This window comes from Megascapheus bottae, chromosome 16 (assembly GCF_031878675.1).
Source record: "Megascapheus bottae isolate mThoBot1 chromosome 16, mThoBot2.hap1, whole genome shotgun sequence".
In the NCBI taxonomy this organism is placed as follows: Eukaryota; Metazoa; Chordata; class Mammalia; order Rodentia; family Geomyidae; genus Megascapheus; species Megascapheus bottae.
In genome coordinates this window covers 11,976,283-12,002,771 of record NC_143524.1, presented here as the reverse complement: position 1 = coordinate 12,002,771, position 26,489 = coordinate 11,976,283, and the positions used below count along the sequence as shown (strand labels likewise).

General features: G+C 39.7%; 1 protein-coding gene across 1 annotated transcript in view; it reads right to left on the bottom strand.

Moving 5' to 3' along the window:
• Nucleotides 1-228: 228 nt before the first annotated feature.
• The window catches only part of Nup160 (nucleoporin 160), a 53,722-nt gene continuing 27,461 nt past the window's right edge, over nucleotides 229-26,489 (bottom strand). Inside the window, exons 21-36 of the mRNA XM_090347695.1 lie at nucleotides 25,830-25,899; nucleotides 24,863-24,961; nucleotides 21,485-21,604; nucleotides 17,591-17,686; nucleotides 17,417-17,511; nucleotides 17,034-17,130; nucleotides 16,834-16,939; nucleotides 15,004-15,164; nucleotides 13,812-13,872; nucleotides 12,598-12,708; nucleotides 12,312-12,435; nucleotides 11,288-11,389; nucleotides 8,565-8,706; nucleotides 5,844-5,969; nucleotides 3,968-4,072; nucleotides 229-1,189 (exon numbers count right to left, since the gene is read on the bottom strand). Coding sequence (XP_090203821.1) covers nucleotides 1,100-1,189; nucleotides 3,968-4,072; nucleotides 5,844-5,969; nucleotides 8,565-8,706; nucleotides 11,288-11,389; nucleotides 12,312-12,435; nucleotides 12,598-12,708; nucleotides 13,812-13,872; nucleotides 15,004-15,164; nucleotides 16,834-16,939; nucleotides 17,034-17,130; nucleotides 17,417-17,511; nucleotides 17,591-17,686; nucleotides 21,485-21,604; nucleotides 24,863-24,961; nucleotides 25,830-25,899 — 1,705 coding nt within the window. The 3' untranslated portion in view covers nucleotides 229-1,099. The remainder of the gene's footprint in view (nucleotides 1,190-3,967; nucleotides 4,073-5,843; nucleotides 5,970-8,564; nucleotides 8,707-11,287; nucleotides 11,390-12,311; nucleotides 12,436-12,597; nucleotides 12,709-13,811; nucleotides 13,873-15,003; nucleotides 15,165-16,833; nucleotides 16,940-17,033; nucleotides 17,131-17,416; nucleotides 17,512-17,590; nucleotides 17,687-21,484; nucleotides 21,605-24,862; nucleotides 24,962-25,829; nucleotides 25,900-26,489) is intronic.

Genomic DNA, 26,489 nt, shown 5'->3' with positions numbered 1-26,489 from the left:
AAGGGCTCTTTGAATCCCTCACTCTATCAAACATACATATTAAATAGCCCAGAGGCAAGCCAAAAGTAAAAGAACCACACCTTTCCATAACTACTACCAACAATACCATTATAAAAGTATTATACCAGTATAAAAGTATATAATGAAAAAAACTATATAATGTAAATAAGAGTATCGACAGTATAAGAATTAAAGTCTTGAAGTACTACAGAGATTGTTTCCTTGAAAGATAAATTTTAATATACAGAATAAAATCCAGGAAGTTTTCACTTTTTCATTATTTTCACTTTCCCCAAAATTTGCAATACATGAATATTTCTGAATCTGACCAGTAAAGTGTGTATTTTGGTCCAATACATTATTATATGATCAAGTCCGGCTTGATTATTAGAAATCATGTCAGTTAACAGAATTTACTTTGAAAATCTGTTGCCTTTATAGATAATGGATTTCCAATTTTTTCTTGGCTAAAAGTTTAGTCAACTTTAGCTTCAGAACCAGATTCAAAATAAAATTTATTTTTTTTAAGCAACTGGTCCTCATTTTAGGCTTAAACTAGGCAAATTATTTATTGAAGATTATACAAAAACTCTACAATAAATAATGAAAAGAGTATGCAAAATCATTAGGCTCTGTTTGCAATACAGAAAATACATGTCAGTTTTGGACCAAAATAATTCCATTGAAATACAAAAAGTGATAGGGAAGAATGGAAAGATTTTCTGTGACTGCTTATGGTAGCCAGCCAACAAACCAACAACCATTAGCTATTTTGGAAAGTGAAGGTGCGTTTGAATTTGCAGATAAAGAATGTCTTCTGTAGTTTAAAAAAATATAAACTCTAAAAAAGCCTGTGAATCATATACAAAAGCAGCTGTTTTGAGACCAAAGTTGAAAACCAGAAATCATGTTAGCACCACCAGCAAGCACAGGATTCTCTGACTCTCTCTTTTGTCTTGTGCAGAACTGCAGATCTGAGCGTAGTCCACAATGTTTATGGTCATAACAAATGGCCTTGAGTACAGGGTTCCTGTAGAGTAGTAGTCTTAAGCCCTATGAGGCACCAAGGTTACAAAGGCTAGGTAGGAAACCATCCAGATCATAAGTTCCGACGGTATAATAAATCTCTTGTTGCCTTATCAACTTTTTGCTGGTAGTCCTCTAATTTGACAAGTATTTTCTGGGACAGCTGTAGAGGAAAAGAAAATGATTACAGAACACTTCAACAAATGAAGAACTGATATTATCGATCACTTTGATTGTTCATCAAGGTATACATATATTATGCTACCAAGCAACTGAAAGATGTTACTTTAAAAATGGCAGCCTGGTGAAAATGGCTATACTGCCAAAATTGATATACAAATTCAATGCAATCCCCATCAAAATCCCAAAGACATTCTTTACTGAAATAGAAGATATAATCCAAAGATTCATATGGAACAAGAAAAGACCTAGAATAGCCAAAACAATTCTAGGCAAAAAGAGCCATGCTTGGCTTTTCTTCTTCCTATTGAGGGTGGGGGCTGGGGATGTAATATATAAGTACTTTTGTGCATGAACTGTCCCTCCCTTTTCTCACTCCTCCTCCCCTCTGAAAAGAGGCAAATAGTTTCTCCCATCTTGGCTTCTCGTTTGTCTCATCCTACCCCTGACCAGACATTTTCTCTGATTTTTAATTTTTTTTTATTAAAAGATACCAATGTAAGATGAAAAAAAAAAAAAAAAAAAAAGAGCCATACTGGTGGTATTACAATACCAGACTTCAAATTCTGCTATAGAGCCATAATAACAAAAACCGCTTGGTATTGGCACAAAAACAGACCAGAAGATCAGTGGAACAGAATAGAAGGTCCAGAAATAGAACCATATACTTATAGGCAACTTGTATTTGACCAAGGAGCCAAAGATATACAGTGGAACAAACACAGTCTATTCAATTATTGGTGCTGGCAAAACTGGGCAGCTACATGCAGAAAACTAAAAATTGACCCTAGCCTTTCACCATGCACAAGCATTAACTCAAAGTGGATCAAAGACCTCAACGTCAGACCGGAAACCGTGAAACTGCTGCATGACATAGTAGGAGAGACACTGGAACTCATAGGCACAGTCAAAAGATTCCTGAACAGAATCCCAGGGTCACAACAGATTGGAGAGAGACTCGATAAATGGGACTACCTAAAAATAAAAAGTTTCTGTACAGATAAAAACATAGTCGTGAAAGTAGAGAGACAGCCAACCAACTGGGAAAAGATATTCACCAACAATAAATCTGACAAATGCTTAATATCCAGTATTTACAGGGAACTCAAGAAACTAACCCCCCCCCCAAACCCAATGAACCATTCACTAAATGTGCAAGGAAACTAAAGAGAGACCTATCAGAAGAAGAGATTAAAATGCCAGAAAAGCATATGAGAAAATGTTCATCATCCATGGTCATAAAGGAAATGGAAATAAAAACAACCCTAAGATACCACCTTACCCCAACAAGAATGGCCAAGATTTTGAACTCAGACAATGACAGTTGCTGGTGGGGTTGTGCTGGTGGGAATGAAAATTAGTTCAGCCACTCTGGAAAGCAGTGTGGAAGTTTCTTAAAGAACTGAAAATAGACCTTCCATACGATCCCGCCATACCACTTCTGGGCATCTACCCTGAACATCATAAGCCAAGATATGATAAGGACACCTGCTCAGGTATGTTTATCTCTGCACTATTCACAACAGCCAGGCGATGGAAACAATCCAGATGCCCTAATGCAGATGAATGGATACAGAAAATGTGGTATATACACAATGGAATTCTACATAGCCAACAGACAAGATAAAATAATGGCATTTGCAGGGAAGTGGATGAATCTAGAGCGAATCATGTTGAGTGAGACAAGTCAAGACCAAAGGAACAAAAGGCACAGGGTATCCTTAATATGTGGCTATTAGAGCCAAACAGTACAAGAGAGAGGACTCAATATCTGCATACCCAATGCTATGGACATGGTAATGGAAATAGAAACATAACTATATAGACATAAAAACCTATGACTCTATAGACATAATGTTTTATTTCATAAATTAATATGTTTCTATGACATACAAGCCCTTAGCCTAATTTTTATTAAGTTCTAAATACTAAGTCCCAGTTGATTGTAAATAGAGATTCTCTTCTTGAACACTTGTTAAACTTGTCATTTAAAATATGATGTAAAAATCAACATTAATAAATTTTTTAATAAAAAAAATGGCAGCCTGTGCCATTGTAACGCTACAATGGTGGCGTTGGCAGGTGTGCCCAGGACAAATAATGGGGCTAGACACAGGATCAGTGGCCCAAAAAGAGTGCTAAGTTTGTGCTGCACTCACATGCAGAGAGTAATGCTGAACTAAAAGGTTTAGATGTAGACTCCCTGATCACTGAACACATCCTAGTGAACAAAGCACCTAAGACGATTTGCCAAACATACAGGGCTCAGAGTTGGATGTACATGAGATGATCCTTACTGGAAAGGAGCAAACTTTCCTAAACCAAAAGAGGAAGTTGCAAAGAAGAAAAATGTCTACGTAACTCTTCAGCATTTTTTTTTTAATGAGCTGTGGGATTTGAACTCTGTGCCTCGGTATTATCCCTGAACTTACGGCTCAAGGCTATTCCACTACCACTTTGAGCCACAGTGCCATTTCTGTTTTTTGGGGTGGTTAATTGGAGATAAGAGACCCATGGACGTTTGTGCCCAGGCTGGCTTTGAACTATGATCATCAGATCTCAACCAGCTGAGTAACTAGGATTGCAGCTGCCTATTTTTTTTTTAAACAAAATTGCTTAGATTATTTACCTTATTATACAGGCACTGGGACAGCATGTTAAGGGGTGTTAGACAGCTTTCCCCTTCCTTTATTCCTAGAGAACTGACCAGCATGCTGTAAGGTGTAACTTGTACAGAATCACTCTCAGAAATGTTACTCACCGCGATGTTGTGAGTGTTGGCACTGTTTTCTCCCAGAGCATGGAGAAGCTGATCAATTGAGGAGTATGGGAGCCACACCAGTGGGGCTGTTGCAGACAGTGGAAACTGGAAGGAAATGTTTACTGTTTGAAAACAATATAAAGCGTACATTTCTTCTGAGTAGTTGTTTTCATGAGTCCAATGTGAAATGCTTTGCTTATTTTTTTCTTACACATGTGCAAGGACACATACATATACACAACTGGGTTCCTGCCTTATCTTTTAACTGGAGAACTTGTTCTTGTTCTGTTAAGTATTTTAATTTTTTTTAAGTATTTTAATTTTTAATTATTCTTGCTGCTGAACCTGAGGTTGAACTGAAGGTCAAGGCACTGTCCCTGAGCTTTTGTGTTGAAGGCTAGTGCTCTACCACCACAAGTCACAGCTCTACTTCTGGCTTTTTTGGTGGATTAATTGGAGATGAGTGTTTCACAGGCTTTTCTGCCCAGGTTGGTTTCAGTTGTGATCCTCAGATCTTAGCCTCTTGAGGAACCAGAATTATAGGTGTGAGCCATAGCTACAAATATTTTAATTTTTATGTCATCTCTCATCTTAAAGGATAAACAAAATTCTTCCTTAAACTGACAATGAACAGCACCATTCAACTTTGAAATAAAACCTACCTACCTACCTACCTACCTACCTACCTACCTACCTACCTTCCTTTCCTCCCCTCCTTTCTTTCTGCCAGTACTGGGGCTTAATCTCAGAGCTTCAGCACAATCCTTAGGCTTTCTCAAGGTTAGCACTCTACCACTTAAGCTTCAGCACCGTTTTCAGCTTTTAGTGTATGTGGTACTGAGGAGTCAAACCCAGGGCTTCATGCAGGTTGGGCAAGCACTCTACCACTAGGCCATGTTCCCAGCCCAGAAACTAAATTTAAATTCAAATTATCTGTAGAATAAAAAAGCTAGAAAAGGAAAACTTAACTCTCAGAAGTTCTGAGTACTTTCCTGAGAGTTTACAAGTTTAACTCTCTAGTGATACCTATTGAGACTAACAATCAGTGTGAGCTTTGAGAATTAAACCTGTTTCCTCATGGGTTAAAAAATCAAAATAAAATGCCTAGTGCAGTGGCTCACACCTGTAATCCTAGCTACTCAGGAAGCTGAGATCTGAGGATTGTGGTTCAAAGCCATCCCAGGCAATAAAGTCCATGAGACTCTTATCTCCAATTAACCACCAGAAAACCAGAAGTGGGGCTGTGGCTCCAGGGGTAGGGTAGTTGCCTTGAGCTGAATAGCTTAGGAACAGTGCCCTGGCCCAGAGTTCATGCTCCATACCTGACAAAAAATAAATGAATAAATAACAACAACAAAAAAATGGGGAATGAAATAGTCCTCTATAAGGCTGCTTAAATAAGAAATTCCTTGTAGATTTTAGTAATTTAGCATAATCTTTTCATACACAAAATAGCATGTATTTATTTACTATGAAATAATAAATAAAGCATGTTTAAAAACAAATAAATTAGTTGGGCATTGGTAATCTTAGCTACTCAGGAGGTTGAGAACTGAGGACTGCAGTTCGAAGCCAGCTTTGGTAGAAAAGTCCTTGAGACTTTTATTTCCAGTTAACAACCAGAAAACTGGAAATAGTGCTGTGGTTCAAAGTGGTAGTAGAGTGCCATTCTTGAGAGAAAGAGTTCAGAGACATTGCCCAGGCTCTGAGTTCAAGCCCTACAACTGACAAAAACATACAAATAAAAAACAAACAAAACAAAAACAAAATTTTGTGGAGGATACTGAACTCAGAGCCTTATTTTCATACATAAGCAAGCATGCTATCATTGACAGTAAAGAATGAAAAAAAGAAACATCCATATATATGTACCTACCTCAATTCCAAAGTACTGATGTCCTTTTCCTAACACAGCATCCACATATTCTGAGACCAAATCCACAGCTTCTTCTAATAGGTCATAGTTCAAATAAAGCCGAAGCAATTCAGCAGCATCAACTTTCTGTAAAAAGTAAGTGATTCAAAATACATACTCAACTAGAGGAAATGATGTAAATCTGTAATCCCAGGCTTTAGGAAACTCAGGCATGGAGGATCTTAAATTCAAAGCTGGCTACAGGGTACTTTTTTTTTTTAAATTCCCCCCCCCTCCAAAAAAATCCTTAAAAAAGTATACATGCATTTTCATCATCTCTGAGGGTTGACAAAAGGATGTTGATTACTTACCTTCTTGGCACTTACTTTCTTGTTTACTCATCTATATTTTATGATAGTGTCATATTCCCAAGAGTCCAATTATCTCCAGGAACATTATGAGACTCTATTAAATGGCCTCCTTTCTCTCTTTTGTCATTTAAGAATTGTTTTAATTTGTTTTTATTACAGTTTCCACTTAGGAAAATCACATCTTCCCAGAAATGCTGAGTACTAAAGTGACAATATATTTACATTAACTTTAAGAAATAGAGGGCCAGGAGTTTGGCCTAGTGGTAGAGTGCATCCACGAGTGCCCAGGACTGGCAAAAAAAAAAAAAAAAAAAAAAAAAAGAAATATAGAAATAGTAAAAAAAAGTTACAAGTCACCAGTTTTAAGTTTGCAATTTGTATGTAACTCAGGGGGAGAGAATGGGGAATATAGCCTCAGTTTGGAGCCACTCTATTAATTACCGGAAGTATGAGATCTATGTTCTCATTTGATTACAATTTACTTCTATCATGTTAATTGTTTTCATCATGTTCTAACTGAAACAAAACAGATCAACATTTCTACTTCCAATCTTTAGTTTCTCTGGCCATATCCTATGCAAATTGGTTTAAATACAGTTCTGAAACTTAAGTGTGATCAGAATTCAAAAAGGAGCTTTTCATTTTGTAAGTTTGAAATGGAATCCAGGAATCAAAATTTTCAAGATCACCCCCTGAGTAATTCTGATGAAGATGATCTGCAATAGTTTAGGTGTGGCCTTCCCCCAAGAAGTTCATGTGCTGGAGACTTAGTCCCCAGTGTAGTGATATGGGAGTGTTGGGAATTTTTCGAGAGGTTGGGTCTTATAGGAGTTAGTAGGTCATAAGGATATGGAGGGCACTGGCACCTAGAGGAATTAAAATAGTTTTTAAGGCACTGAGCTGCTGGAAATGAGTCCAACCTCTGAACATTTTTTTTTTTTTTTTGGTGGGTATGGGGCTTGAACTCGGCCAGGGTGCTGTCCCTCCTCTGATCTTTTTATCTGAAGATTCTTCCCACCATGATGTGACACAGCCAAGAAGGCTCTCACTAGAGGCCTAATCTCTTGGGGACCATATGTACTTGGACTTTCATTTTCCAAAATCATGAGCTTGGGGCCAGGAGTTTGGCCTAGTGGTAGAGTGCTTGCCTAGCATGCACAAAGACCTGGGTTTGATTCCTCCGTACCACATACATAGGACTCAGGCCCTGAGCTCAAGCCCAGGACTGGCAAAAAAAAAAAAAAAAAAAAAAAAAATCACGAGCTAAATGAACCTCTTTCTTTATAATGTTAGCCTGGGTACTGTCTCTTAGCATTTTTTGCTCAAGGTTGGCATTTTACCAGTTGAGCCACATACAGCTTCATTTCTGTCCTTTTGGTGGTAAATTGGATATAAAGCTCATGGACTGCTGGGCATGGTGGCTCACGCCTGTAATCCTATCTACTCAAGAGGCTGAGACCTGAGTATCATGGTTCAAGGCCAGTCCAGGCACTAAAGAATATGAGATTCTTATCTCCAATTAATCTCTAGAAAACAGGAAGTGGGGCTATGGCTCAAGGAGTAGGGCAGTAGCCTTGAGCTGAAGAGCTCAGGGACAGGGCCCAGGCCCAGAGTTCAAGCCCCATGACCCAACTGCCCCACCCCCCAAAAATCAAAAACAAAAAAACCCCAAACCTCATGGACATTCCTGTTGGTACTGACTGTGAACCTTGATCTTCAGATCTTAGCCTCCTGAGTGGCTAGAATTACAAATGTGAACCACCAATGCTTGGTCTATAGTTCATAAGTTTGATAGTACTTATTCAAATACTGTTGTGTTTGATTATATATATATATAATATATATATATGAAATCTGAAATCTCTTAACTTCTGCTGTGAACTTTTTAAGCAATAAATAGTACGCACTGTATCATGCATATCGTTATTAGTTTAAATACAAGTTCACAGAACATACAAATAGGAATTAATTTAATTACTAACCCGTGGGACTTTAAATATCCAGTATGTTTGGAATTTAAATTATCCTTAGTTATTTTAGCTATCGTTGAGAAGCTGCCCAAAGTATATGGTGCCATAAATTATCACTCCAGTTTTTTTTTTTTTTTTTTTTTTGCCAGTCCTAGGCCTTGAACTCAGGGCCTGAGCACTGTCCTTGGGCTTTCTCAAGGCTAGAGCTCTACCACTTGAGCCACAGCACCATTTCTGGCTTTTTTCTATGTATGTGAGTCTTCGTGCATGCTAGGCAAGCACTCTACCACTAGGCCAAACTCCCAGGCCCACTCCATTTTGAAAAAAAAAAAATCATTTCATGAAGTTATTCAGAGTAATTTTAAGTGGATTTTTAATCTGTAAGTTAAGATACCACGTACCTTGTAACTGTTTATAAGCCAATTAGGCAGAGGCACTCCATGGGACAAAAGCTTGTTGATTACACAGTGGTGATAAAGGTTATTCTGGACTTTGTACCTTTCTAGGTAAGTTGACAATAATCGCCAAGCTTCATCTGTAGCGCTTGAGAAAGGTAAAACAAATGAGCTTCACATTCATTTTATTTTTAACTTATTTTTTTTAACGTCCATATCCTTGTTACTGAAAAGTTTTAGAGTCTTTTTTCTTTCTGTCTTTTCTTTTTTGGTGCCGGGATTGAACCCATGATATTGTGTTTGTAAGAGAAGTGCTTTGTCATTGAGGAGCTACATCCCAGCCCTTGTTTTAGTAATATTCACAGCATGTATGTTACCCCTCCAGCAGTACTGGGATTTGAACTGAAGGCTTCATACTTAGGCAAGTACCTTTCCACTTAAGCCACCCCTCATAAAATGTTTTAATAAATAAAAATCTTTAGAAGCTCATAATTAATCTGATTAAGTGGTGCTGTAGAGCTCAAGTGGTAGAGTGATAGCCTTGAGCTGAAGAGCTCAAGGATAGTATCCAGGCCCAGAATTCAAATTCAAGTCCCATGACCAACCAACCAAAAACAAAACAAAACCAAAAACAAAAACACACCAACAATTTAATCGGATTAGAGATAAATTATTATGAAGACCAATATGACTTGGGAAGATAGTACTATTAAATAGACAACTTGAATTATTCTAATTTTTCTTCTGCTAACCACATATACATTAAATTTATTTTGTTTTAGGATTTTGTTTCACTTCTAAAAAAATTTATGTTTTGGCCCAGTACTGGGATTTTATCTCAGGGCTTCATGTTCTCCCTTGACTTTTTCTCTCACAGCTGGTATTCTACCACTTGATCCACATCTCTGTAATTAAGAAGCTCTCATTATTTGTTTGCCTGAGCTAGCTGTGAAGTGCTATCCATAGCTCCTATCCTCCTGAGTAGCTAGTATGTGTGAGCCATTAACACTTGTGGTCCATTTTGGGAGTTCTTAAAAAGAAAGGACAGAGAAAAGAAGTCAGGTTCTGATGGCTCATGCTTGTAATCCCTGCTACTGAAGACGCTGAGATATGAGGAGCACAGTTTGAAGCCAGCCCAGGAAGAAAAAGACTTTTCTGCCCCAAATGGCTTTGAATCTCAATGTCTTAGGTCTCAGCCTCTTGAGTAACTGGAATTACAGACATGAGCCACAGGTGCCCAGCAAGAGTACCTTGTGTTTATGATATAATACACTAAATGTCTGTTGAAGGGGATGTAGAAGAGATGTTTCATAGGCAAAGAATTCTGGTTTGAATAATAAAACATCATGAAGTTTCTCTAATTATAAACTCTCTAGCTTCTATAAAAATAGCCGAGGCCTGGCATAGTGGCCCATAGCTCTAATCAATCCTGCCACTTAGAAAGCTGGGGTAGAAGGACTGAGGGCTTGATGCTAGCCTAGGTTCTATAGTAAAGTCCTATCTCAAAAAGAAAAACAATACAGGGCTGGCAGTTTGGCCTAGTAGTAGAGTGCTTGTCTAGCATACACGAAGACCTGGATTCCATTCCTCAGTATCATATATATAGAAAAGAGGTGGAAGTGGTTCTGTGGCTCAAGTGATAGAATTCTATCCTTGAGAAAGCCCAAGGACAGTGCTCAGGCCTAAGTTCAAGCCAGGACTGGTGGGGGGGGGGGGGGAGGAGAAGCAATACAAAACAAAAGGGTCAGCTGGGCGCAGTGGCTCATGCCTATAATCCTAGCTACTCAGGAGGCTGAAGTCTGAGGATTGCAGTTGAAAGCCAGCTTGGGCACTAAAGAATGTGAGACTTTTACCTACAATTAACCACTAGAAACCCAGAAATGGGGCTGTGGCTCAAGGGGTAGAGTGGTAGCCTTGAGCTGAAGAGCTCAGGGACAGCACCCAGGTCCAGAGTTCAAGCCTCCTTACCCCCCCCCCCAAAAAAAAGATAAAAAACAACACAGAAGAAAGAAGCAAAGGTCTAGGCAAGTGTTAGTGGCTCATGCCTGTAATCCTAGGTACTCACAAGGCTCAGATCTGAGGATCATGGTTTAAAGCCAGGGCAGAAAAGCCTGTAGAGATTTATTTCCATGAAATTACCAAAAATGCCCAAAGTGGAGATTTGGTTCAAGTGATAGAGTGTTAGTCTTTTGAGTGTTAGTCTTTTTTTTTTTTTTTTTTGCCAGTCCTGGGCTTGAGCTCAGGGCCTGAGCACTATCCTTGGAGTTTCTCAAGGCTAGAGCTCTACCATTTGAGTCTCAGCATCACTTCTGGCTTTTTTCTATGTATGTGGTACTGAGGAATCAAACCCAGGTCTTCATGCATGCTAGGCAAGCACTCTACCACTAGGCCAAACTCCAGGCCCCAAGGTGTTAATCTTGAGCCAAAGAACCTCAAGGACAGTGCAGAGACCCTGAGGTCAAGCCTCAGGACAGGCTAAAACAGGATGAAAGAGGAAGGAAGGAAGGAAGGAAGGAAGGAAGGAAGGAAGGAAGGAAGGAAGGAAGGAAGGAAGGGAGGGAGGGAGGGAGGGAGGGAGGGAGGGAGGGAGGGAGGGAGGGAAGGAGGGAGGGAGGGAGAGAGGGAAAGAGGGAGGGAGGGAGGGAGAGAGGGAAAGAGGGAGGGAGGGAGGAAGGAGTACAGCTTTTACACAGGTAAACCCAGCTAATCCCAGAACTTCAGAGGTATACCTAGATTCCTTAGTAGTGATGACAGAGGAGAGCTGATTGGCTGCAAGCCAGGCCCAGGCTTCTGCTTGAGTGGCCTCTCCTCCCAACTGCAACTTGATACATCTGCAAAGAAAATGTTTCCACACCACTCAACTAATTGCTGAATGTACTTTTTTTCCCCCCCTCCTAAAACTAGGGAAATAAAGACACTTCTAGACTATTGGATCTTCCTTCTCATCAAAGCCCTACAACTAGATGACTAACAAAGCCATCAATAGTCTCAAGAGACAATTTACTTACAGAAGAATATGAAGGGTAAAAACTTTTTAAAGCATGTGAGAAGCCCTTGGCTTCACATACACAGAAAAAGCCAGAAGTGATAGATTGTCACTAACAGAGCCCAGGCCTAGAGGTCAAGCCCCAGGACTGGCAACAAAACAAAACAGGAAAAACCTATAACTGTGCTAGAAGTATATCTCAATAACAATGCAATCATTGAGCAATGTACAAGGCCATGAGTTCTTCTTCTTCTTTTTTTTTTTCTAGTCCTGGGGCTTGAACTGGGGCCGGGCACTGTCCTCGGGCTTTCTCAAGGCTAGCACTCTACCACTTCTGGCTTCTTCTTTGTCATACCATGGTTGTGTCCTTTCTTGCTGATCAAAATGGCAGTCATTTCACAGTTGTAAAGTCAAAGTAAAACTACAAGCCACTACTTTTTTTTTTTTTTTTTTAAAGTAGATGCATGGTCAAACAAGACACTCCTTTATTTTTTATTTTTTTTTGGCCAGTCCTGGGCTTGAGCTCAGGGCCTGAGCACTGTCCTTGGACTTTCTCAAGGCCAGAGCTCTACCACTTGAGCCACAGCACGACTTCTGGCTTTTTTTTCTATGTATGTGGTACCGAGGAATGGAACCCGGGTCTTCATGCATGCTAGGCAAGCACTTTAACCACTAGGCCAAACTCCCGGCCCAAGACACTCCTTTATAAATGGCTTATGGAATAGTGGATTGTCAGAAGTGCATACTGAAAGATAATTTTTACATACTTGAAAGCAAGCCCCTCAAAGACTGGAGTTAAAGGAAGCTTGAAAGTCTGACAGAGTGATATGGCAGTGTCGAAGAGGCCAGCCTGAACCAAGAGAGTAACCATCTCCTCGGCTGATGAACTTCCTGTGGAAATATGGTTAGTTAGCACACCAAGGGTATATGAGCCAGCAAAGAGTTTGCTTTGTTTTTGGAATATCTCATGCTGTACATTCACCATGTCCATTGCCTAGCCTTAAACTGCTATTAGTACTGACAGGTTGAAGACTTTACTGGTTAAATTCCTACCTGCAATTGCAACTGCTGATGGATCATGCTGTGCCAAAGTGAGGCGAATTCGAGCCAAGGAACATTCTTTCTCTAGATCTTCTAGCTCCAGGATTTCAATTTGCCGATTGGCTGGATGCCAAAGAAAAATTGTTTCATTTTTCAAAGTACAAAGGAAGTGCCTATTAGATTAACAACCTAAATAGTAAGTAACTAAACATTAAGTATCATTCAACTTAATTTTCAAATTCATGAAGGGAGACAACAGGGTACTTAACAAAAATGAACTTAAAAAAAGGCATCAACCTCTGTCCTCTATAGATATAGCTAAGTAGACAAACCTCTCCAATTTTAACACTTGTGGTTGAGGAGGGGCTTATGCAAGTACTTCATAGGTCACTTGATTTGACTTTACAACTGTGAAATGACTGCCATCTTGATCAGCAAGAAAGGACCCAACCATGGTAAGACACAGAATTAAAATGAGAGTTAGGCTCTTGATGAAAATTACCATGCTTCCCAACTACATCAAAGGAATCTGATGAAAAATGTCTGCTATGAAGCTGATTTAAATACAACAAGCAAAAGCTGGTGGCTCACCCCTGAAATCCTCGTTACTCAGGAGAGATCTGAGGATCTTGGTTCAAGGCCAGCCTGGGACAAAAGTCTGTGAGACTCTTATCTCCAATTAATCACCAGAAAACCAGAAGTGACGCTGTGCCTCAAAGTGGTAGCACCCTAATCTTGAGCTGAAGAGCTAAAAAGACAGAACCTAGGACCAGAGTTCAGGTCCAGGATGGACCAAAAACAATAGAACAAAAAAAAGCAAACAAAAAACAAAAACAAAAAGCCAAATGCTGCAAGTAGAAATGTAGCTCAAGTAGAGCACTAATGTTAAATAGAAAAGTTCAGGGATAGCGCCCAAACCCTGATTTCAAGGACATGCACACAATACATGGGGACACACACACATACATGTAAAACAGCCCTTTTGAAAAACATTTTCATTACTCATCCCACCATATAGTACTTTCAAAGGACTACCAAGCAACCTTTAGCAGACTAGAATGTTGAAAAAAGTAGTATATTTTAGCAATGTAACTGCTATGTATAATACTTTCAGTATATAAAATAATTTAATAGTGTTACAATTTAACTGTATTATATCTAACATATCTACAGTTCTACTGTAACAGAACGTACTGTCCAACAAAACTACAATGCCAATAACTCACTTGGGGCAGCTGTGCATTCTCCATCGTGATTCCTCTTAGGGGATGTTCCAGGACGATCATACTGAAAAGACAGAACAAGAGACCTAACTGTTCACTGTGATCTAGATTGTTCTAGAAGTTATACCAACTGTTACAGCATCTTACAGAGGAACTATTAGACAAAGAGATGAAGTTGCATGCCAGTGGCTCACTTGTTTATAACATGTTAGTCTGTCCTTGCACATGGATTTGATCTGCATATAAATCATATCACCTTTCCTTGGTTCAAGAGTTTCATTCAATATTGATAATAATTTGGCAACAGCTTAGTAAATCGACAAACTATATATAACACAAGGATCCAGGCAAATGTGAGCCATCAGTAGGACAGAAAGATAAAAAAAACAAGTTTATATCCTTTCCAACAATAACTGAGTCAACAGATATGTCAAAATAAAAGCAGCTACGGCCGGGTATGGTAGCTCTATGGCTGTAATCCTAGCTATTCAGGAGGCTGAGATCTGAGGATTGTGGTTCAAAGTTGGCCAGGGCACAAAAGAATGTGAAACGCTAATCTTCAATTAACTCCTAGGAAGTGGCAGTGTGGCTCCAGGGGTAGGGCAGTAGCCTTGAGCTGAAGAGCTCAGGGATAGCGCCCAGGCCTAGAGTTCAAGCTCATGACCGACTCCCACCCCCGCCTCCAGCAAAAAAGAGCAGCTAGCATTTGTAACATTGTCACTGTTTTCAACAATGTATTCAAATCACCTCTAACACACAAAACCCATCCTTCATAAAGGAGGTACTATCTTTCATAAAACAGACACTACCATCTGTTTTATACAAGAGGATAACTGAACAGCAAAAGCTTAAGAAATTTATCTAACTCCAAATCTACTCTACAATAATTCGCTGCAAAAATTCTCGATTGAGGGATTAAAGGATAGTAATCTACAACAGCCAAATTGCTGCAAAGTGAGAAGTTTAGAAGCAACTCAGTAAAGGGGAGAGAGATCTAGCTCAGTGAAAAATTGCTTGCCTAACAAGTCTAAGTAAGAAAGACCCTGAGCTAGGTGCTCCGCACCACATAAAACAAATTAATAAAACATAACCAGAAATTGTAAATTAAAAGAAATAAAGCTAGGTACTTATGAGGTGAGTTTTGAAAGGAGAAAAATCAAATTGTCCTAAATTCTAAAATGGTAAGCTTGAATACCACTGCTCCAGATGTCGGCTGTACAATCCATGCATATTCTGGACGAATGAGCCGTAAGCAATTAATAGCAGCCAAATAACAGTTGCCTTGTTTCTCTAGTCCTCGAAGAGTTCGAACCTCTCTGCCAAGACGCATTCCATACTCGTACATCACTGTGCCAGCTATGAGAAAAAAATAATTTAGAATTTGTCACACCCATTCAATATTACTATTTAAAATAGCTCCCCTTAAATCTTCTACCAACAATCATATAGTTTTATGTGGAGATACTAGAATTCTGGTGCACTATTGCTGAGTATGTAAAACATTATAGCAGTTAGAGAAAACAGTATGGTGGTTTCTCAAAAACGTAAATGGCAGGTGGGTATTGATGGCTCATGCCTGTAATCTCAGCTACTCAGTAGGCTGAAATCTGGGGGGTCACGGTTTGAATCCAGCTGGGTGGGAAAGAGACTTTTATCTCCAGTTAACCACCAAAAAAGCCAGAAACAGAGTTATGGCTCAAGTGGTAGAGTTAGCCTTGAGCAAAAAAGCTCAGGTACAGTGCCTAGGCCCTGAATTCAAGATATAAGACTGATACACGGATACATAGACACACATACACATGCAAAATTAAATGGCTAGGCATGGTGGCTCACACCTATAATTGCAATTACTGGAGAGGCAGAGGCTGGGAGAAACATGGTTCAATACCAGCCTAGGTAAAAACAGCAAGACCCTATTTCAACAGAAAAGCTAGATGTGGTGGTGGGAACCTGTCATCATAGCTATTTAGAAGGCTTAAACAGAAGAACTGTGGTAGAGGTTGGCCCTAAGCAACAAACAAGGAGGCCCTGAGTTCAAGCCCCCATAATGCACTGACACAAAAGGCAAAACAAAAAGACTGTTATTATGACAGTTGGTAGCATTAAAAAAAAAAAACAGCATTTTATTTAAATATCAAATATGCAGTTAACTTAATTCAAGGTTCAGGAAAGAATATCTCCCCCCCCCCCTTTTTTTTTTGCCAGTCCTGGGCTTGAGCTCAGGGCCTGAGCACTGTCCTTGGACTTTCTCAAGGCTAGAGCTCTACCACTTGAGCCTCAGCACCACTTCCGGCTTTTTTCTATGTATATGGTACCGAGGAATAGAACCTGGGTCTTCATGCATGCTAGGCAAGCACTTTAACCACTAGGCCAAACTACCGGCCCCAATATCCCCTTTTTTTGGGCCAGTCCTGGGGCTCGAATGTAGGGCCTAAGAACTCTCCCTGAGCTTCTTTTGCTCAAGGCTAGCACTATACCACTTGAGCCACAGTGCCACTTCCAGCTTTTTTTAATGAAGAATTGAACCTAGGGCTTCATGTGTGCCAGACAAACACTCTACCACTAAGCCATATTCCCATACCCAGGAAAGAATATTCCTTACAAGCATTTTATGTGCTAAGTCATGGCAAATATAACTTACTCTCAACAAAATTGGCAAGAATAGATTAGTAAATAAATAGTGAAAACAAGTTATAATAAGGAAGGCAGGAGCAAAAGAGATAGGAAATGGTGCAGCAAAATATTAGTACTTAGTATAGGAACTCTGAACTAATGATGAGTATAAGTTGTCTCTAATGAAAAATCTGGTTTCCCTCATTACTGAATGAAAATATACACAAAATACACCTCCTTAGACTTCACCTAAAAAATGCTCTAGCAGAAGACCAAGCATGCATCTTTTAGACTAACAGGTAATCATCAAATGGGTGAAGCTAATTCTGTACTTAAGATTTACTCAAGTTCCCCACACATGATTAAACAAGTAAGGTTGTCTCTAACAGCAAGAATTGTTTCAACTGCTCACCTTTCCGGTAATTGTGGCGATAAATATGGAAGGCATAGAGAAGTTCATAGTAATTGTGCGTCATAAGGTCCACAGCTCTAGCCCGTGACTCAATTATCCCCACAACCTATTATAGGAGAAAGCAATCAGAGACTGAAGTCAACAGCAATCACAGCAACCATCACAGTTATTTCTAGATATCAATGGACAGATGAAATTACCTCATTATGAAGATTCACATAGGGGAACTCTACAAGATCCTGTAGCTGTGAACGTTCACAAAGAATTACCACCAGCTGCCGTAAACAATCTAACTGCCTAGAAGGAAAGGAGGAGATGAGGATATATTGCCTTAGTGCAAGGGTTGGTGGCTGGGAGTTTGGCCTAGTAGTAGAGTGCTTGCCTAGCATGGCCAAAGACCCAGGTTCGAGTCCTTGTTACTACATACATAGGAAAAAAAAAAGCCAGAAGTAGTGCTGTGGTTCAAGTGGTAGAGCTCTAGCCTTAAGAAAGCCCAAGGGCAGTGCTAGCCCCCTGAGTTCAAGGCCCAGGACTGGCAAAAAAAAAAGGTAAATTGCCTTCTTTAAAAACAGTATGAGCTTACCTGCTGGAATCAGGAATCTGAGTTAAGGCCTCATATGCTTTGCTATTGTGACCTAAATCCAAATGATGTTTGAAAATGCATGTCCTTAAAGTAGCCTAAAAAAAGAACAAGAGAGGTTAAAATATCACACCCACAACAAACTCAGGAAAACAACCAGATTACAGCTATTCTTACCTGGCTTTTCCAGTCATCACCTGCTTCAGTTATTGCTGATGTAGCCAACTGTATAACCAGTTCAGGTAAGCCAACAACATCAAGTAGACGTAAAACCTGAAGAGAAACCAATTTGCCCTAAAATCAACATGGCAGTGGCACTACAAATTTAATTTTGGTTCTAGATGAATTAGAAAGATAATCAGATAAATCAAGATGAAATCAAGGGCAGAGTGTACATTTACAGGCTCACTCCAGTGATCCTTCCCTAGCTATCAGGAAAGTATAAATAGGGAACACCCAAGGCCAGCACAGACCAAAAACAAGGAACAAAAAAAAGATAAGAGCAGCAAAGCTTGATAGCTATTGTCTATAGTCCCAGCTACTCAGGAGGTTGAGATCTGAGGATCTTGATTTAAAGTCAGCCTGAGCAGGAAGGTCTGTGAGACTTTTATCTGCAATGAGTCACCAAAAAACCAAAGGTGGCACAGTGAAAATGCTGAGGCTCAAAGAGGTAGAACACTAGTATGGAGCAAAAGAGATATTGTCTAGCCCAGAGTTCAAGACCCACAACCAAAAAAACCCCAAAAAAGTAAGAGCACATCTCAACAAATGAAACAAGAATGATGGCCCACATCAGTAAGCTCAGCTCCTCAAGAGGCCACAGATAGGGTTAGTGTCTGAGACATCATCCAAAAGAAACAAAGCAAAAAGGATTAGTGGTTCAAGCGGTAAGACACCTGCTTAACAAGGGTGAGGCCCTGAGTTCAAGTCCCAGTACCACCAAGAAAGACAAAATCAAAGGCTCTGAGTACTGGCATACTCTGTGTGAGACCCTGGGCACCGCAGTAGGAGGGTGGCTGTGGGAGAACTCTGACAACTGGGCAGGTATATCTGGCCAGCACTGAAGCCTTCTCAAGCTTGTTCAACTAGTGGAATTTATGGCTGTCTTGTTACAGATAAAATTTTGTTTGCTGGTGATAAGTTGTAACAAAAGATGTGAGGTTTAAAAGATAATATTAACACATTCTCTTCAGAACACAGGACTTTGGGTTTTATTCATGTTGTTAGACAGCCTGATGAGTGCCCAGGCTAGATTAAGTCTTGTTCCTCTCTCAGACTCTGTAGCACTGGAAACATAGGTGGGTGCTGGGATGCCCAGATTTGTCCCTTTCCTTTGATGGGCTTGACAAAGTAATTATCCAAAGGTAAGAACCCAAAGATAATAACTACTCTGTGCAAAAAAATGCATTTAATAAGCTGGAAGCACACACAACATAAAAAGACCTCTTTGTCAGGGTGTGAATGGCTCATGCCTGGAGGCTGGGATCTGAGGATCTCCATTCAAAGCCAACCCAGGCACTAAAGTCTCTAAAGTCCGTGAAACTCCAATTAACCACTAGAAAACTGGTAGTGGTGTTAGCTCCAGGGGCAGGGTGGTATCTTTGAACTGAAGAGATCAAGGACAGTGCCCAGGCCCAGGGGTAGGACAGTAGCCTTGAGATGAAGAGTGCAGGGACAGAGCCCAGGCCCAGAGTCCAAGCCCCACAACCGACCAACAAAAGAAAAAGAAAAAGAAAAAACCTCTTTGATTACTAATAGTCTACTGTGTTCTGCAACTACCTTTGCATTGTATAAGTATTAACTATATTTTTCTCATAGCAATTTAGGTAAGGATTCTATTACTGACCATGAAGTATAAACAGAGTAACAAAGTTACAGTTGATGACTGGGAACTGATGACTTGGGAATTAAATCTTTATATCTGGGCTCCAGGGCCTAGGGACATTCCTGATCTATTCTATTGATAATGAAGCATCATGGGGAGGTGACCTGCGTTCCAACACAGAATCCATTTATGTTTCAAACATAATATGAAAGTAATTCTATAATGATTTTTAGTTTTTTTTTTTTTTTTGTCAGTCCTGGGGCTTGAACTCAGGGCCTGAGTACTATCCTTGGGCTTTTTCAAGGCCAGAGCACTACCACATGAGCCACTGCACCAGCTTTTTCTATGTATGTGGTACTGAGGAAACCCAGGTCTTTGCACATACTAAGCAAGCACTCTACCACTAGGCCAAACTGCAGGCAGTTTAGTGTGATTTTTTACTATAGCTCCTCATATAAGCTCAGGCAAAGAATCTTTCATGGATGGTAACATATTGGCATTCAAAAAGTTTCAGATTTTAGAGCATTTTAGATTTCTAGATTAGGAATGCTAAACCTAAAATAAAAGTATATTACTTCTTTCAAGCAATTTTGCTAGATGCCAGTGAGACATGCCTATTAGTCCTAATCACACAAGAGGCTGATATCTGAGCATCAAGGTTCAAAGTCAGCCTGGACAGCAAAATTTGTAAAATTCATTTCCAGTAAACCACAAACTATTAGACTGGAAGTATGATTCAAATAGTAGATAAGAGTGTTAGCCATGTGAGTTCCCGTGAGGAGCTGCAGTCAAATAGACGCTGGCAAGTGCTGGTAGCTCATACCGATAATCATAGTTAACTCAGGAGGCTAAGGATCATTATCTAAGGATCATGGCTTAAAGCTAGCTAGCCCAGGCAGGAAAGCTCATGAGAATTTTATCTCTGCTTACACACACACACAGACACACAGACACACAGACACAGACACAGACACACACACACACACACACACACACAGCAGGGAAGTTCATGAGAATTTTATCTCTGCTTACACACACACACAGACACACAGACACAGACACAGACACACACACACACACACACACACACACACAGCAGGGAAGTTCATGAGAATTTTATCTCTGCTTACACACACACTCACACCCCAGAAAAAACAAAACAAAACAAACTAAGGAACAGTGCCTATGCCCCAAAGTTAAGCTTTAGTACTGGCATACAAACAACAACAATCAGAAACTGAGATAGGGTTATGACTCTATTTCCCAAGCTGATGTTGAAAGCCTAGTCTCAAGTGATCTGTGAGTCTTAAGTTCTGGAATTACATGTACTTACCACCATGCCTGACATTTGGAGTAACTTTTTTTGTGTTCCAGTCCCTGGGCTTGAACTCAGAGCCTGGGCACTGTCCTTGGACACGTTTTGCTCAAGGCTAGAGCTCTGCCACACGAGCCACAGTGCCACTTCCGGCTTTTTTCTGTGTATGTGTTATCAAGGAATCGAACTAAGGGCTTCATGCATGCTGGGCAAGCACTCCATCACTAGGATATGATCCCGGTTCCTGGAGTAAATTTTAAAGGTGTAATGTGTAAGTGTCTAACTCCTACCAAAGGAAAACAATAGATACTAGCCTGGACTATATGTCTGAGTTTGAAGCCAGCCTTGGTTATATAGGCAGACACTATCTTAACAAAACAGAAAAGAAACAGATGGACAATGACAGATGGGTAAAAGACCAAATAAGACACAGACTCAACCCTGAGTTAGTGTATTCTAATTGGTAACTTCTGTGAGTGACAGCTGGGATTCTTTGATTTCTCTAGGCAAATTTATTTTAGGTTTTTACTTGGAGAAACTTACTTATTATTATAGTATTTTTTTCTTCAAAAACACTAAAGCAGGGCCAGGACTGTAGACTAGTGGTGGAGTGCTTGCCTAGTATACACAAAACCCTGGGTTTGATTCCTTGGTACCACATACATAGAAAAGGCTGGAAGTAGTGCTGTAGCTCAAGTGGTAGAGTGCTAACCTTGAGAAAGCTCAAGGACAATGCCCAAGCCCTGAGTTCAAGCCCAGCTGGGAGTGGCACTGTGGCTCAAGTGAAAAGAGCGATAGCCTTGAGCACAAAGTAGCTCAGGGATAGCTCCCAGGCGGAATTCAAGCCCTGGGTTTGGGAAAAAAACAAACAAACAAAGCATTGTATTTCAGATGCACAGGATGATGTAAGAAAGGCCAAATGACATTTTACCTTATCATAATACTGCAGTCTGGGGGTAGACACAATCTCCCCATCCTCTGAACGGATTAAGCGATCTAAAAATTCCTCTTTGCCCACTTCAGATGCTGCCTGGCAGAAACATTCCAGAGCCTGCAGAAGTTAAAAATACCAGATGAATTACAACAGACTATTTCAATTCAATGTGCACTAAGTCAGAGGTTCAGGTGCTAAGGAAAACCAAAATGGAAGCAAAATTATTTAAGATAATCTACCACAGTCACACTCATACTCTCATACACACTAATTTTTGCATAGTCACACTCACACTCTCAAAAACACAAATTATTGCTACATCTAAAATATGATGTGTTATTTAGGATTTTTATTTTTTTAATGGTTTGTTTAGATGTGATTAAAAAAGCAAACATTCGAGAGGCAGTGATTTATGCGAGGAATCCCAACTACCTAGGAGGCTGAGGTAAGCTGGTTGCAAGTACTAGGTCAGTTTTAAAAAGTTGGTGAATTCCAATAATACACAAACAGAAGGCCAAATCAAGAAAATGATCCCATTTGCAATAGCCCCCCAAAGAATAAAATACTTAGGAATTAACTTAACCAAAGATGTAAAGGAATTATTTAATGAAAACTATAAAAGCCTAACAAAAGAAATTAAAGAAGACACTAGGAAATGGAAAGATATCCCATGCTCATGGATAGGGAGAACCAACATTTTGAAAATAGCTATACTGCCAAAATTGATAAACAAATTCAATGCAATCCCCATCAAAATCCCAAAGACATTCTTTACTGAAATAGAAGACACAATCCAAAGGTTCATATGGAACAAGACATAGAATAGCCAAAACAATTCTAGACAAAAAGAGCAATGCAGGTTGTATTACAATACCAGACTTCAAGCTCTACTATAAAGCCATAATAAAAAATAATTTAAAAAACGCATGGTATTGCCACAAAATGAGACCAGAAGATATGTGGAACAGAGTAGAAGACCCAGAAATAGAACCACATACCTAAAGGCAACTTATATTTGACAAAGGAGCCAAAGATATACAGTGGAACAAACACAGTCTATTCAATTATTGGTGCTGGCAAAACTGGGCAGCCACATGCAGAAAACTAAAAACTGACCCTAGCCTTTCTCTATGCACAAGCATTAACTCAAAGTGGATCAAAGACCTCAATGTCAGGCCGGAAACCCTGAAACTGCTACATGACAGAGGAGGAGAGTCACTGGAACTCATAGGCACAGGCAAAAGATTCCTGAACAGAATCCCAGGGTCACAACAGATTGGAGAGAGACTCGATAAATGGGACTACCTAAAAATAAAAAGTTTCTGCACAGATAAAAGCATAGCCATAAAAGTAGAGGGACAGCCAACCAACTGGGAAAAGATACTTACCAATAATACATCTGACAAATGCTTAATATCCAGTATCTACAGGGAACTCATGAAACTACCCCCCACAAACCCAACAAACCAATCACTAAATGGGCAAGGGAACTAAAGAGAGACCTATCAGAAGAAGAGATTAAAATGCCAGAAAAGCATATGAGAAAATGTTCATCATCCATGGACATAAAGGAAATGGAAATAAAAACATCCCTAAGATACCACCTTACCCCAACAAGATTTTGAACTCAGACAATGACAGATGCTGGCAGGATTGTGGAAAAAAAGGAACCCTACTGAACTGCTGGTGGGATTGTAAACTAGTTCAGCCACTCTGGAAAGCAGTGTGGAAGTTTCTTAAAGAACTGAAAATAGACCTTCCATATGATCCCGCCATACTACTTCTGGGCATCTACTCTGAACGTCATAAGCCAAGATATGATAAGGACACCTGCTCAGGTATGTTTATCTCTGCACTATTCACAACAGCCAGGTAATGGAAATATTCCAGATGCCCTACTGCAGATGAATGGATACAGAAAATGTGGTATATGTGTACAATGGAATTCTACATAGCCAACATACAAGATAAAATAATGGCATTTGCAGGGAAGTGGATGAATCTAGAGCGAATCATGTTGAGTGAGACAAGTCAAGACCAAAGGAACAAAAGGCACAGGGTATTCTTAATATATGGCTATTAGATCCAAACAGTACAAGAGAGAGGACTCAATATCTGCATACCCAATGCTATGGACATGGTACTGTAAATATAAACACAACTACATAGTCATAAAAACTTATGAATCTATAGACATAATGCTTTATTACATAGATTATTATGTATCTATGACATACAAACCCTCAGCCTAATTTTGATTATGTTCTAAAATCTAAGTTCCAGTGATTGTATATAGAGATTCCCTTCTTGAGTACTTGTTTGTTAAACACGTCATGATGTAAAAATCAATGTTAATAAATTCTTTAATTAAAAAAAAAAGATGGTGAATATATAGTTCAGAACCACAGTGCTTACACAGTGTGTACAAGGCCCTAGATTCAATCTCTAATACTGGAGAAAAAAAAAAAATGGAGGGGGGGCCGGGAGTTTGGCCTAGTGGTAGAGTGCTTGCCTAGCATGCACTAAGACCCAGGTTCAACTCCTTGGTACCACATTCATAGCAAAAAGCTGGAAGTGGTGCTGAGGCTCAAGTGGTAGAGCTCTAGCCTTGAGAAAGTCCAAGGACAGCACTCAGGCCCTGAGCTCAAGCCCAGGACTGAAAAAAAAAAAAAAAATGGAGGGGGGATAAATTTTAACAAGAACATAACAAAAGAACTATAGTAGCATGTACACAGAATTTGAGGTGGGGGATGCCCGTCCTCTGTAAGTTTTTGAGCTTTTCTGTAAATTTGAAAATGTATAAAATATTGGGGAAAACATGTTGAAAAATGCAACCAATCATATGGGGAAAAATCTGTACAAAACAAAAAGATATCATAAAAACAATGACTAATAAATACATGCAGTTCATAAATCATATCTTCATACAAACACTTGCTTGGGACAGAAGGGTTTTCACAACTTATCTTACTATGCTGTAATTAACCATTAAGTACAAGAAGTCAGATTGTCCTGACATGCAAATTATACCCTTTACTGCCCTCATACAGTGTTTTTTGTTGTTGTTGTTGTTGCTATTGATAAGTCATGGTGTTTGAACTCTGGACCTCGGTGCTGTTAAAGATCACTTTAACCCACAGCTTCATTTCTGGTTTTCTACAGGTTAACTGGAAATAAAAATCTCATGGATGTTCCTGGCCAGGCTGGTTTTGAACTGTGATCCTTTGATCTCAGGCTCCTGAGTAACAATGATTACAAGCATGAGTCACCAGTACCTAGCCATATAATGCTTTTCATCCTCCACAAGTTTCTGCTTCCACTCCCTGTAAGTTAGTTAGTGTCTATCAGCATTCTTTACCAGCCCATGCATATTACCTTCTGTCCTTCTCCAGTAACTAGGTAACATCGGCCCAGCATAAATCGACAGGAACCAACGTTGACTTGACACCAGGGGTGTAGCAGTTGAATATAATCCTTAAAAACATTAAGATACTTTCTGGTTAGAAAACACACTTTAAAAGAAACAACAAAGTCATATGTTGCATAATGCTAATTTATGAAATGTTCAGAAGAGTTAAATCAGTAGATGCATTAAGATTAATGATTGATAGGGGCTAGGAAGGAGAAAAATGGGAGTAACTGCTAATAAGTATGAGGTGGCTTTTTGGAATAATGATAGTAGCAACAAATCAACAACAATAACAGTAAGTGGACCTCCTTGGAAAACTGGTTTCCAGCTGAGTGCTGGCGACTATTGCCTATAATCCTAGTTTCTAGGAAGCTGAGACCTGAGGATCAGGTTGGCCTGAGGAAGTCAACCTAGTCAAGAAAGTTCATGAGACTCTTCATCTCCAATTAATCACCAAAAAGCCAGCAGTTAAGCTGTGGTTTAAGTAGTAAAGTGTCAACCTTTAGTGAAATAGCTAGGAAACAGCATTTAGGCCCCGACTTCAACTCCCAGGACCAGAACAAAAAAAGATAAAAACAATAAATAGCCGGGCTCAGTGCCTCACGCCTGTAATCCTAGCTACTCAGGAGACTGAGATCTGAGGATCATGGTTCAAAGCCAGCCCGGGCACTAAAGAAGCACAAAGAAAGTGAGACTCTAATTTCCAATTAGCCACTAGAAAATGGAAGTGAGGCTGTGGCTCAAGGGGTAGAGTGGTAGCCTTGAGCTGAAGAGCTCAAGGACAAACACCCAGGCCCAGGGTGAGGTGGTTGCCTTGAGCTGAAGAGCTCAGGGACAGCACCCAGGCCCAGAGTTCAAAGCTCCATGACCCTCCCACCAAAAGAAATATAATAATAATAAGTGATTATACTTGAAATGTTCAATGTAACTCACCTGTAACTGTACATACTGGCAATTTCCCATCAAACATTCTAGAAAGAGACAACCAGGATTGCTAGGCCATCTAGTCACTTGATAAGGAGATTTGTTGAAAATTTTTTGGTGTAGTGTGTGTGTGTTACTGGGTGACAAACAATCCATGAAACAATTTCAAAAAACAAACAAGTGGCATGAGCACAAGCCTGTAATCATAGCTACTCAGAGGCTGAAATCCAAGGACCTTGTTCAAAGCCAACTTGGACAGGAAAGTCCGTGAGACTCTTAGCTCTAATTAATCACCAAAAAAACCCATAAATACAGCCATGACTCAAATGGTTATGCACTAGCCTTAGGTAAAACAGCACCTTGGCCTGAGGTCAAGCTCCAGGATTGGAACACAGAGAAAAAAAGGTGAAGGGTGAGTGGGGATGTGACTCAGCAGGAAAATGGTCCAGCATGTGTCCCTGGGCTCTATCATCTCTAGTGTTACAAAAACAAACAACAAAAAAACACCATGACAAAAATGAGGACATGTTTGTTCCACATTATTGTATAACTTTGGTGTTAGACGGATTCAGTAAAAAGGCCATATAGCCATTTAAGTTATTTTAATCAATAAATAAATGAATATAAAGTTGGGCATGGTGGATCACGCCTGTAATTCTAGCTATTGAG